General features: G+C 35.7%; 1 protein-coding gene across 3 annotated transcripts in view; it reads right to left on the bottom strand.

Annotated features, from left to right (window-relative positions):
- Positions 1 to 12,327, bottom strand: part of PPFIA1 (PTPRF interacting protein alpha 1) — a 61,234-nt gene that overhangs the window by 27,798 nt on the left and 21,109 nt on the right. For all 3 annotated transcript variants that reach the window (XM_055814597.1, XM_055814596.1, XM_055814598.1), the window contains exons 3-14: positions 11,417 to 11,518; positions 10,572 to 10,736; positions 9,624 to 9,698; positions 9,026 to 9,127; positions 8,532 to 8,753; positions 7,610 to 7,756; positions 6,518 to 6,652; positions 5,335 to 5,418; positions 4,616 to 4,747; positions 2,216 to 2,278; positions 839 to 918; positions 448 to 580 (exon numbers count right to left, since the gene is read on the bottom strand). In XM_055814597.1, the coding sequence (XP_055670572.1) occupies positions 448 to 580; positions 839 to 918; positions 2,216 to 2,278; positions 4,616 to 4,747; positions 5,335 to 5,418; positions 6,518 to 6,652; positions 7,610 to 7,756; positions 8,532 to 8,753; positions 9,026 to 9,127; positions 9,624 to 9,698; positions 10,572 to 10,736; positions 11,417 to 11,518 (1,440 nt within the window). The remainder of the gene's footprint in view (positions 1 to 447; positions 581 to 838; positions 919 to 2,215; positions 2,279 to 4,615; positions 4,748 to 5,334; positions 5,419 to 6,517; positions 6,653 to 7,609; positions 7,757 to 8,531; positions 8,754 to 9,025; positions 9,128 to 9,623; positions 9,699 to 10,571; positions 10,737 to 11,416; positions 11,519 to 12,327) is intronic.

Genomic DNA, 12,327 nt, shown 5'->3' with positions numbered 1-12,327 from the left:
CTTCGCATCTTACAGTTAATTTAATTAAATTTAAAAGTGGACAGCTCCATTGAATAAATGGAATCATCACCTATCTTGGCTATATACACTATAAATTACAGTACAATTTTGCTATCAAATCCAGTAAGACTTTCAGAATCAGCTTTGTGTGATGAGAACTTATGTGTCCTGAATGGGACTGAGACTTGCTTGCAGAACAGCAACGTTAAATTAGCGTATAAACACAACAGTAGGACTGTTTCAAATTATATTTTACAGGCTTATCGTACTTAAACCAAATTGGAGTTCAAAATCATAATTTTGCAATTATTTGTTAACAATTAAAAAGACTAGTAGCTGTGCATTAATTAGTAAAATTCTATAAACTCCTTGCAATAGGTTAGCCTCATTAATAATCTATTTTGTGGCCAAAGTTTTATTTTTATTTTAATTTCAGAGTTCTATTACCTTTGAAGGTTCATCTCTGAGAGCTGCCAAACGTCCTTTCTGGGGACGCCTTAACACTGATGAGGTGCCATAGGAGTCTGTGTGACTGTCAGCCACAGATGAAGATGTCATGGGGTATCTGAAATCTGGTCGGCTAGAACACAAAGAAACATTTTTTCCTTATGAAGGTAGGGGGTTGGAGGAAACAAACCAAAACAGCCACCCAAATGATTCCTCTTGTCCCACTAGCGCCGATTTTTTCTTTAAGCAATATAAAAACTGCTTTATATGCTCTAAAAACTGATACATTTTATAGCTATGACTGAAGTATTTTCAGTTATGATAGAAAAAAATCACATTTAGCAAATTTAAAGAAATTAGAAAAAACTGAACTAAAATTAAGTACTGGTACCTATGATGAAGTGATGTTGCTCTGAGTCTCACTTGGTCATTTTCAGCCCTTAATGCTTCAACATTTAATACAAGTTGATCCTGCAAAAATAAATAGATAAAATACATAAAACACTTTAAAATAATCAGTGTCAAATACCGACTAATAAACTAACATTTAGTCTTTTGATCTCATTTCTGTGAAACTCAGAAATAGCAAATTGTAAGAAGTACCCTTCAATGACATAAAATCTAAAAATTTATTGCTATACACATTACAGCACCATCATGAAGGAGCATCTAAGAACACTATGGCCTCCCTATACTGTAACTCTAGGTGGTAATGACAATATATATTTTAAAAACAGTTACTAAATAAAATTCACATATTATTAAATTCACTATAATGTAGTGATAATATTTAATAAGAAACAAGATCTTTCAAGCAACTGTGCACAAAAGGTTCTAAAAACACTCTCTTTTAACTTGGACATTTTTACATGCTCTAAAACTCAGAATTTCACAACAGAGAAATCCAATGAATGAGAAAACGAAAGGCTAATAAAAAGTGGCTGATGATGAACATCTGTGCCTTGTGTGAAAACTGCTGGCCTACATGTACAAAAATCCAAAGCACATTCTGCAAAATATTCTGAACGCGTTCTTCATTTTATTACAGAATCACAGCCTCTACAGTTTGGCCTAGCTACTTACTAGAATGATTTGGGGACATGCAGTACAACACCTATGATTTAATAAGCAATACCAAGTATCATTTCAGAACAGATAGTGTGATGACAAAATCAAGCGTCACTGCTTAAGGATGCAAAGAATTGAAAGGCCCCACCACTATTATTCAAGAGGGGAATTTGTCAGTTCCAGCACAAGCTAAACACCAGACCGCTGCTATTGCGAAGGAGCGGCCAAATGTAATAAATATTTCTCTCCTTACAACCCAGACTTAAAAAAAAAAAAAAAGTATCAGCTGAACACGTTTTTCATGATACCCAATGATATATGAAAAAACTTAGGGGAAAATACCCAACATTAAAAGCAGTTCTCTTTTCTTTTTACTGTTCAAAGTCATACATACAACAGTATAAAAATTCTATGCCATCTTCAAACTTTGGCAAACTGTTAGTATATCCAGCCACTTTACGTATTTAGAAATGTGTTAAGTCTTTGACTAAAAAGCTATGTATTACCTATAAAATCATCATAAAAATGAGGCAACACAATACCATAAAATAAGCAATAACAGCTCCCTACTTTTTAACACTCCAGGTAATGTTAAGTGTTACGGGGAAATTCAAATCCCCCGTAAATAGGGGGATACTAAAAATAGGTAGCAATGCAGCAATTATTTTCCAATATAGTATTTCAGAAATGTGTATTATACCTTTTCATGCTGAAGTTCATCTATTTGTTTTTTTGCATTTTCTATTTCTCGAAGAAGCGAGTTCTAAAATGAAATACATCACAAATTATGTTACTTATAAAAGCTTTCAACTCTTAAACCGTAACCAAGATGAGTATCCAAAGATGCAGCTTAAGTTACAGATACTTTACTGCTCACATCATTTCACTTTGATTGTAGTTGAGGGTTTATCCTTTCAGGTGTACAGCCCTCTAAATAATAGATTTAATAATAGCACAAGTGCCATAAAAATTTAATACCAATACCAGCCTTTTAAAGCTCCGTTCGAGAAAACTAATTTAGAAAATAAAAAAAAGGAATAATTAGACAGCTGAAATAATTCAAAGTAATTCATGGAGTGGTTACTAAAGCATTCCTGGCTGTTACCATTAGGTTTTTGTTTTATTTTTACTTGCCTGACCTACAACATTATTACACAGGAATTCCTTGGAAGTACTCTACCCCCAGAACTACAACACTCACCGACTTAAGAGCCGTTGTTAACAACAGAACTGTTATCTTTATAGTTATACCACGACTTCTAAGCAACTCCAGTAAACATAAATGCTACTGACTACTACAAACTCTGCTCAAAGCAGTTTCCAAATTCTGACTCAGAATCACCTCAGAATTAACAAACATTTGAGAGCTACAACAATCAAAACCAATTTCAATTGTTGCATTTGACTATAGTATGTGATACCGAGAAAAAAAAAAAAGAAAAAAAAAGATATTCTCCCTTTAATAGGAAACTTATAACTGGGTCACTTTCATTTCCTTTTCCACCATTGCCAAAAAGTTTTGCTAAACACATTTCCTTGAGGTAAGTAATACCATTATTACACCTTTAAGATGCAAGTAAAACTTCGTATGTGAACAAATTATTCTGAGAAAAGAGCCCAAGTGATCAGAAGAAAGCTTTAAAATTTTACCTGAATGTTTCTTCCCAACTTATCATAAAAGAATGAGCTGGAAGCCGCAGCAAGAATACTTTACTAGAAGCTGTTACTCACAGTGAAAGACAACTATATTTTCCTCATTATTCATAACGTAGTTAAGAGTTTGGAAGGCAAAGGGGAGTAAACCCTAAGACATGCCCCCCAACATTAAAGCATTTTAAAAATAAAACTCAAAAACCAAACCACAACCAGCTGTTTATCAGAAACTGAATTTATAAAGAATGTTAGAGCAACCTTGTTGATGTCATAACAAGGCCCATAAGAATTTCAGAAGTATTAGGAAGCAGTTGATGTTAACTAAAAAACACAAGACAAAGTTTGCAGCCTTAGATGCCAGCTGATAAGCACCTTCATCAATTAACTCAAAGGACAAGAAACAGCGGGACCCACATTTGTGCTACAATACTCAATTCCTCACAGTTCCGAGCACAAAAGCAGGGAAAGAAGCAACTAAATCTTTGTAATGATCTGATGGGAGCACAGTCCTGGAATTCTGGAAAGACATGTTAGATACCTGACTGATGGTCGAGGGATGAGGACTGAGTTGACATGAATGCAAGAGAAAGTAAACACTTATTAAAACACTGAACATATCGCTACATACTGCAACTGAAGCATTTTACTGCCATGACTAAAACAAAAGCCACTCAGCTTTTATTGAAACATTTCCCCAGAAGATCGCTTCCTCCTCCAGTAAAAGAAACAAAGTATTTTTTTAATCCAAGACAAAGCAATTAAAGTCAGCAACAAGCAAAGTGCTACTTTAAAAGACACTGCTTTGTTCCATGCATAATAAGGGACTCAACTTAAAGGCATGCATGGAAGAAAAATCCATAAGGACCTAGATCCAAAAGCAGAAGGGAAAGAAACTGAAGTACATCATAAGTTAGAAGATGAACTGAATACAGGGAAAGCTTCGAGATGTGCACTGACAACAGAGGGAACTGTCCATTTATATTCATATAACCCACCTCAAAATTATCTACCGAGGAAGAAAATGCAAGACTATTTCAACTGGCAAGAATCTCCCAATGACAGGGTAACAGACAAAAACAGTGGGAAATAAACTGAACTGAAAAGGGTCAACGTTTAGTCCCAATTCTTTAGTCTTCCTGTATTACACTGGATGAACCTATTTATGCAGTCCACACCAGTCAAACAGGAAAGGATAAAGCTTCTTAAAAGATGCCTTCTCAACACTGTAGTACAATACCCAGAGACAGCCTCCAAAAAACACACCCCACCATATGAATTTTAAGAATATATTTTCAAAATCCGCACTAGAAAATAGCCTTATCACCAACTACTTATTAATAAGGATATATTATTTATTTAATGAAGTTACAGACACATTGCAAAATACACAAATCACTACAGAACGTGAACATCTAATTAATGTATATGCTGGAATGTGACTTGTTACCTTGTCTTCCAAGGCAGCCATCCTTTCCTTGAGATGAAGCTGGAGCCTTTCATTAGATTCAGACAGAAGCTTATCAACGGTTTCTGACAAACGCTTATTATGTTCTTCATTCATCTTCTCTCTCTGTCTAGCCTAAGATACATAAAAGCTACTGAAATAACTTAAAATTTACTGTCTATAACAATTTCCACATTGTAAAGCCAGTAAGCTTTCTTTAATTCAAAAGTATTTTGTTCAACAGAAATATTTTTCAAAAAAAATCAGGAATATTGCATGTACCTCCATGACTCTGTGAGGAAGTATAAGGGACGCTTAAGATTTTAGTATCTGTTTCAAGATCAGAAGCTTGAAAATCTGAGCTTACGCTTCAAAAAACAGCAGATTTCAGAACTAATTCCATTATTTATAACCCAGGAATCAATTTTTCCATAGTCATTTAATTCAGCAACTTTTTGATCTGTCTTATTAGAAAGAATGACTAGCAATTAGGTATTTCCAAACACATTTTCAAATTCCCACTGGAGATCTTCAGCTTTTTCTTGATATCTAAGGTTAGCCATAATACAGTGGCTAAAATCTCCTAACTATCAGTCAGCCTAAACTCTGGATTTATTTTAGAGATGAGAAATAAAAAGAGCTTTGTTGAGGGACAGGCAGCCATTAAGGGAATTAGATTCTTTCTTTCAGGTTTATATCTTTGTCAAAAATATGCACAGTACCCTTTGCAGTTCTTGATTCTTTTCTTCTAGCTGTGCTTCCATCTGTCTCAGTCGTTCCTCTATATTGCCATGCCTCTCCTCAGCCTGTCAATTTGAAAACAAAATTAGCATTTGTTGTTTTTAAAAAAAGTTTCAAAAGCATAGAAATACTGAAGCACAATAATTTATCTGACATGCTTTGCGCAACTGCCATTTATGGTAATACACAATGCAGAACAGAGGCCTTTCTGTTACTGAAAGAACCTAGTAAGAGCTCATATGGTAAGTAACAAAATGATGAAGCCTCTCACCCCTAAGTACCATGAATCAACTACTATTTGCAAATGAGCTTGCAACAACAGTTCATTCATGTCCCCAATAATTAAAAAAAAAATTAAAAAAAAGTAAAAACTAAATGCATTTTCAGCTTTTCCTCACTAGCCTAGACGATATGACCCTTTGTTAGTAACCATGACAAAGCAGAAAGCAGCAAGCAGAAGCAAGGACTAATATACAAATTCTACCTTCCTAAGCTTGGTGGTAAGTTCCAATACTTTAGCATCTTTAGCAGCAGAGCTCCCAGGAGACAAAAGGTCAGACTACAGAGTCAGTTAGGGACAGGAAAGATAACAGGGAAAGAATTGAAACTAAGACTTTAAAAGAAAACACACACATATACTTGAAAAAGGCTCATTTGTAGTTTCTACATATAATTCTTCAGACTTCATTATTCCATTTGCAGCTTTCTAAAAGTCTTAATGACTACTGTTACTTCTCTCTCCCCACATTCCTCACTTGGTTTAACAGTGGAAGAAATATGGATTTCCCCTTCAGAAACAGTTCCTGCTTTAAAAGACTTTATGCCTATTATTGAATGAATTTTAATAACAAGCAATAAAATAACATTAGGAAAGTGTGTTTCCGAATTATAACAGAGTTAACAGAAAACCTGCTCAAGATCCAAAGAGCAAAATTGGAGGGGGGGGGGGCGGGGAATAAAAATAAAAATAAAGAGGTAAACCAGAGTGTGTTCAGCGAGATGAATGGAAAGCACAGAAAACAGGGAGGAAACGTATTCTAAACTAGTGGCGGGGGGGGGGGGGGGGGAAGAAACACAATGTAGCAAAATCAACACTAAGAACAGATTTTGTGTGGCAGGACACCAACAGAGAAGAGTCTTGAGGACGCTGCCCAACTGACTCACCTTTGAAAGTGCTGCAACTCTCTGTGCCAGCTCAGCTTCCACCTCTGGCAAAGTTTCAGCTTTCCTCAAAGTCTGCTGCAGCTTTTGCTCAGCTAGTTCCAGTCGTTCTTGCAATTGCCTATTCTTATCTTCACTCTACACAGGATTACGATCAGCAAATGTTTAGTGTTAAAATGGTAATTAATTTTCAACAAAAAGAAAGGTAAGCATACAGATTACTGCCTCTACTAGACCAATGGAGAACAAACTGTTCAAAACTGGTTTCGTAACCAAAGATGGGGCATCCTTCTTTTCATTACATGAGAAAACTTTTTTCTGTATGATTTTTTTTCTGCAATTCTGTGTATTCTGAAAGCAACTGCATCACCAAATAAACAGTTACAGTACAGGAAGCAGCACAGAACCAGTGAATTTTCTATGTCAAGGCTGTGCTAAGACTTTGAGTTATATCACAGGAAAAATTCCTTCATATTTTAAATAATACCATGCATACTACTGCAAAATTTACTTTTATTTAAAGTGTGTACAACTTTTAACGAATTATACTAAAAGGGACTTCTTTTGTTGACTAAGAGTTGCTTGCCTGTAGTTAGAAACTGATTGGCTGAACAACCATTTCTGGTTTACAGAGTTGGGCGACTTCACGTCAATACATGCCGAATTTCCTCCTGCAGTAAGGCAACATTTACTTCTATTACAGGCTATAAAAATCACTACACACTACACAGATTTTAAAACTGGTTTAGCTCAGAATGAGTAATTCTCACACATGAAGCTAAAGATGCTTGGATACACATATACTAACTTTAAAATCCACAATTAGTAGGAACAGCAGCCCTGGCTACACCATGATCAAGTGCACTAAAATTCTCAGAACCATTTCCCCTCCTCAGTAAACAGTCTCCATCTTCATTTCCAGGGTACAACTCTGCACAATGCACTCCTCCAGTTACTGAAAAACAATTGCTAGCAACAGCACATCACAGGCAGTATTTATTTTCCTAAAAGCAAAGAGCTTTAGTACAGTACAAACACTATTTCCATTAGTTTTAGGCTGAGCAAAATGTACTTCATCTTATTTCAGATTACAACCTGTCGATGCATGGAGTCTTTAGTGGCAATTTCGTTTTCAAGTTTATCGTTGAGGTCATGCACAGATGTAGCTTCACGTTGTGCAGCGAGGTAGCGTTTCTCAAGAGTTGTAATTCTCTCTTCCATGTCTTCCTTTTGGGCCATAGTCTATGCAAGACAAGACAGAATTTAGAATATAAGGGATACTTACATAGTGATCAAACTGGGGGGAAAAGACCCACAAACCAAAACTAGTAACAAAAAAACAGATATACTTATTTCATTCAGTAAAAAATTAAGTAGAAAGAATAGTCTCACTCCAGCTTACAAGTTCAATTACTTTTTCTGGGGTTTTTTCAACAGTGAATCTTTAAAAGACTGGTCTTTACTATACTACTGCAACTTCCCTTTTCAATGGCGCACAAACAGCAAATCTGTACTTCCTGGGGACGATCTGAGAGAGTTTTTCAATTTAACTAAGCTCCCTTTCTATTTAATAAGCATGCAGTACACCGCGGTACAAAGGACCTTAGAGATTAGTGATTGATCAGTAACAGGAACTGTCAATCATATCACTGAAATTAAAGTGATTCCTCAACCATGTACATCTTTAAAATTTCATTAAGTTTAAATTTTTTATAAGCTTAACATTTATGACAGGATCAAGCATATTTTCAAGAAAATGTTAAAGTTTGCAATGTTAAATCTCTAATATAGACATGAAGTATCTAGTTAATCATAGATTTATTCTGAAGACAAATTCTCTTAAGCAACTGGTCTTTTAAACAAAAAATAGCTCCATCACGCCCTGAACAATTTTATTCTCACCTATCAAATCAAAGACATGAAAAAGCATGAAGGTGTAACTAAGCACCAATGACACTGAAATTTTCTAAAGCAGCTGTGTTTCCGACTACCCAAATTTTGACAGTTTATTCCTCACCTCTCGTACATCTCTCTGTAACTTTGTATTCATTTCTTCAGATTTTATTAAGTCTTTTCTAGCTGTGTCAAGGTCTTCTTCCAGCTCTGTTACTCTACTAGACAAAGCAGTAAGACGTTCTTTCATTTGTGTCTGCTCTTTGTTTTGCTTATCTATGATGTCTTGGAGCTCAATCACTTTAGCAAGGTTTTCATCGTGGCACAAAGAACCATCAGAAGATCGCTATTAAGGAGGCCGGGGAGGAAAAAAAAAATATATAAAAAAATGCATTAGCACGTTACACAGAAATTTGAAAACCAAACTGTTACTTACCTGTAAATACCCTTCCCCTGATACAATTTTATTATTGGATAGAGTGAAAAGATTGAAGTTATGGTAATTGAGACTTTTTAAATTAGATCATCACTCAAAGTTTTTATTACAGTTTAAAATTAAAATTTTATAGTTAATGATTAAAAATCAGACTTAGCTAAAGAAAGTAAATAGCTGTGCACCTTCCCATTTGTAGTTGGTGTATTTTCTTGTTCATGATTTATATCCAGCATCCCATCTGGAAGCATTTTCTTCTGATTATTTTGCTCTTTCAGAATCATCAACTGTAAGAAAAGAGAAGTTTACATACATATGTTTCAAGTCAATTCCCTTCTCAGTAATAACTTAAAGAACAGCTGCAAAAGCAAAGCAGCAAAACAATTACTGATTCTACTGCAAGATATGTAGTAATAAAATATGGCACAGGTACTCAAAAACTTAGGCCCCTGCAACCCAAAAACTCTTACTTTAAAGCCATAGGAACTCTTTTTGTTGGGGATTTTTGTTGGGTTTGGGAGGTGTAGAGGGGATGGGGGGGCGGGGGGGATGTTTTGGGTTGGGTTTTTTTGTTGTGTTGTGCTCTGTGTCATCCCCCCACACACCCCTTCCCAGGTCTTTCAAAGTGACTAAGTTAAAAATTAGTTATCCCATTTGGCAAAATAACAAAAACAAGTAGTGAAAATGAACATTAATAACTGCATAAATTACTGTGTACAAATATTGACTAAAACACCCACAATGCATACATGAAGACTTCTTCTTTTTTTAAAAGAAACCTACCTCTTTATGTGTAGTACCTAGTTCTTCTTCCAATAAGCTACATCTTTCAAGCGCTACTCGTAACCTCTCCCTTACCTGAAAGGGTAAGTTCAAATAAACTGAAATCATTCAAATTAAAAAGAAATCAATTTCATTTATTGCCACGCTGCCATGCCCTTTCAGATAAAAAAATGGCACTATTTCCACTTACACTTAGATACCTGCTTAATCTTGAGTCAGTACTAATTACACCATATCCTATGAAAAACCTCCTAGAGAAACAACGCATACCGTAAAATCTAGGTTTTCCTTTTTTGTCATAAGCAAATCATACCTCAACATGACCTGAACAATTTAGTCAAGAATTAAACATATCCAGAATTTGCTTATCCTTTTGTAAGGCACAGAGTGTGTGCACTTTTGATTATTTACAAACACGGAAGGAGACAGAATTCTACTTAAAATAATTTGCCAGACTTTTTATACAAGGGTCACAAAAGTTAGGCAAACTATGAGCTGGCAGCAAAATTCACAGTAAGCTTTACGACTTGCATATCCTGCCACCAACATCAGGCGCAACTAAAGGGTGGAGATCCTTTAATTCAAATTTTATCAGTGTAAGCACATGCCTCCTGTTCTCTCTAGTCCAATATTACATAATCAAAAGGCTAAATCCTGGTATTATACAGGTAAGCAAATGTATGCATTTCTACAACAAACATATTGCCCCTGAACCATGCTTAGTTTACATTAACATAGTTAATGAAGTACTAGAATAAGCTACAGCACCTTGCTTTAATGCAACATATTAATTTAGGAGAGCAGTTACTGATGCGGTTACAGCAAAGCCACTATCTTAATACAGAGGAAATTCAGAGACTCCCACAACTTCAGTATGAACAACTGCACAGTCCTCACAACAGAAAGAGGGGGCAGAATGAGAAGATGCTTACTAGCATATTTCATTACCTTTTCATCAAGGGCTTTATGGTGCTCAAATAAAGATTTTAGTGCTTTGAGAACTTCTACTTCACTAGAAACTCCTGCTGGAGACTGAGCTTGTCTCTTCACAACAGTCATTCTGAGAGATCGCTCGTGCCTGGAGACAAGACACTCCAAATGTTCCAGTAATAGCTAAAACAAAAAAAAAAAAAAGGAACAATGTTTATGCCTGTTCTGCACAGCCGCAGAAAACTTTGCCTCCTAAAACATCAGGTTTTGAGTTCTAAAGTTCAAATTCAAGAGCCAGAGTACTGCATCAAGCATAAGGACCCATTTTAACATTTCACCTGTGTTAGAAGTTGTATTGGAGCTAATGCATTTCCTACCTCTCTTCTTTCTGTCTAGTTTTTAAATGAGGTTTCTACTTAACCAGGTCTTTTCAGTTCCACCAGCCTGAGGAACTGCATGCTTGTCAGAAGGCTACACATAGGAAATGCTCTAAATCAGAGAGCAACTGTTCTGCTGGCAGCAGCATAACCTGCTGAAACAAATCACTACAGCTTGCCCACTTATTCCTCTGATCTTGGGTGTTGTATGATTACAAAACTTTAACAACAAGAAAGCTGAATGACAGATAGCTGTGCAGTCTTACAAGCTTTTCCTGATTTTGCACAGCAGTATTTGGAGCTGTGCATAAGCTTCCAAACTTTCTTAGTCAACACACATTTGCACTTCCAGAGGGATTCATGTGCAAATACCAGGGAGGGGAAAAAAAAAAATACTTCTAGCTTTTTAAACTCAACATTCAATGTTTTCCTCCATGTAGCTGGATGCTTTAACAATAGTAATCTTAGAGAAAACAAGGAACTAACCCTGGTATTATTTCTTTCTGCTTTCAGTTCAGCGATTTCTTCTTCCCTTTCAAGGAGCTGTTCCCTGCATACATTTAACTCTTTTGTAAGCGCTGCAAATTCCTGAAATAAATCAGACAGAAATATAAGCACATCAAATATCAGGATACAATGAGAGTGGATTCAGACGAACAACTGACATGATTTCTTGGAAGTATTCATTTCAGATGTCTAAAGCCAATGAAGCTGTATAGTCATGCTAAGCAGGTTTAGGTTCAAACACTTAAACATGTTACACTGTCAACTGTAAAGAAAGATGTTTGACCAGTACTTTTGAAAACTTCTTTGTCTGAGTTGAGTTTTCCCTGGTAAGTAAAGGGAAAAACCTATTTGTAATGCACTTCTGTTTCATAAAGTTGTTGGTCGGTTGGGGTTTTTTTGTTGTTTTGTTCTGATTTTTTAATTACTGCTGAGGGAGACAAGAAAAAACAAGAGTGCTATGCAGAGTAAAATACAGAAACCAGAAAACATGATAAATTTCAAGTCAGTATTTAATTGTGAGAGACAATGCATAACCTTGGCATCTACCAGAATACACTGGTTACTTCCTTATATAAATAGGGCATTCTTGAAGCTACACCTAAAATCTGAGAAAATGGAACTGAAACAGCCCTTTCCCTGTAGTCCTGCTAGAAAACTCACAGGATTAGAATCGGAATTTTCAAAAAGCCAATCCCTTGGACTCAAAGGCCTCAAAAGGCGTTCCCTACAAATTCAATAAAGCTTTCAACAAACAAAACTCATCCTAAGTGAAACAGTACATAGAGTGAAAAGTCATCAGGGAACAGGAATTAAGCTAACTCCCATCAGTTACTGCATGTTTATTACTACTGTGAATGTTGAGACTAGTCAGCATTAAACTCAAAAATGTA

This window comes from Falco peregrinus, chromosome 9 (assembly GCF_023634155.1).
Source record: "Falco peregrinus isolate bFalPer1 chromosome 9, bFalPer1.pri, whole genome shotgun sequence".
NCBI lineage: Eukaryota > Metazoa > Chordata > Aves > Falconiformes > Falconidae > Falco > Falco peregrinus.
The sequence above is the reverse complement of the archived record's forward strand: the minus strand, read 5'-3'. Positions and strand labels throughout refer to the sequence as shown.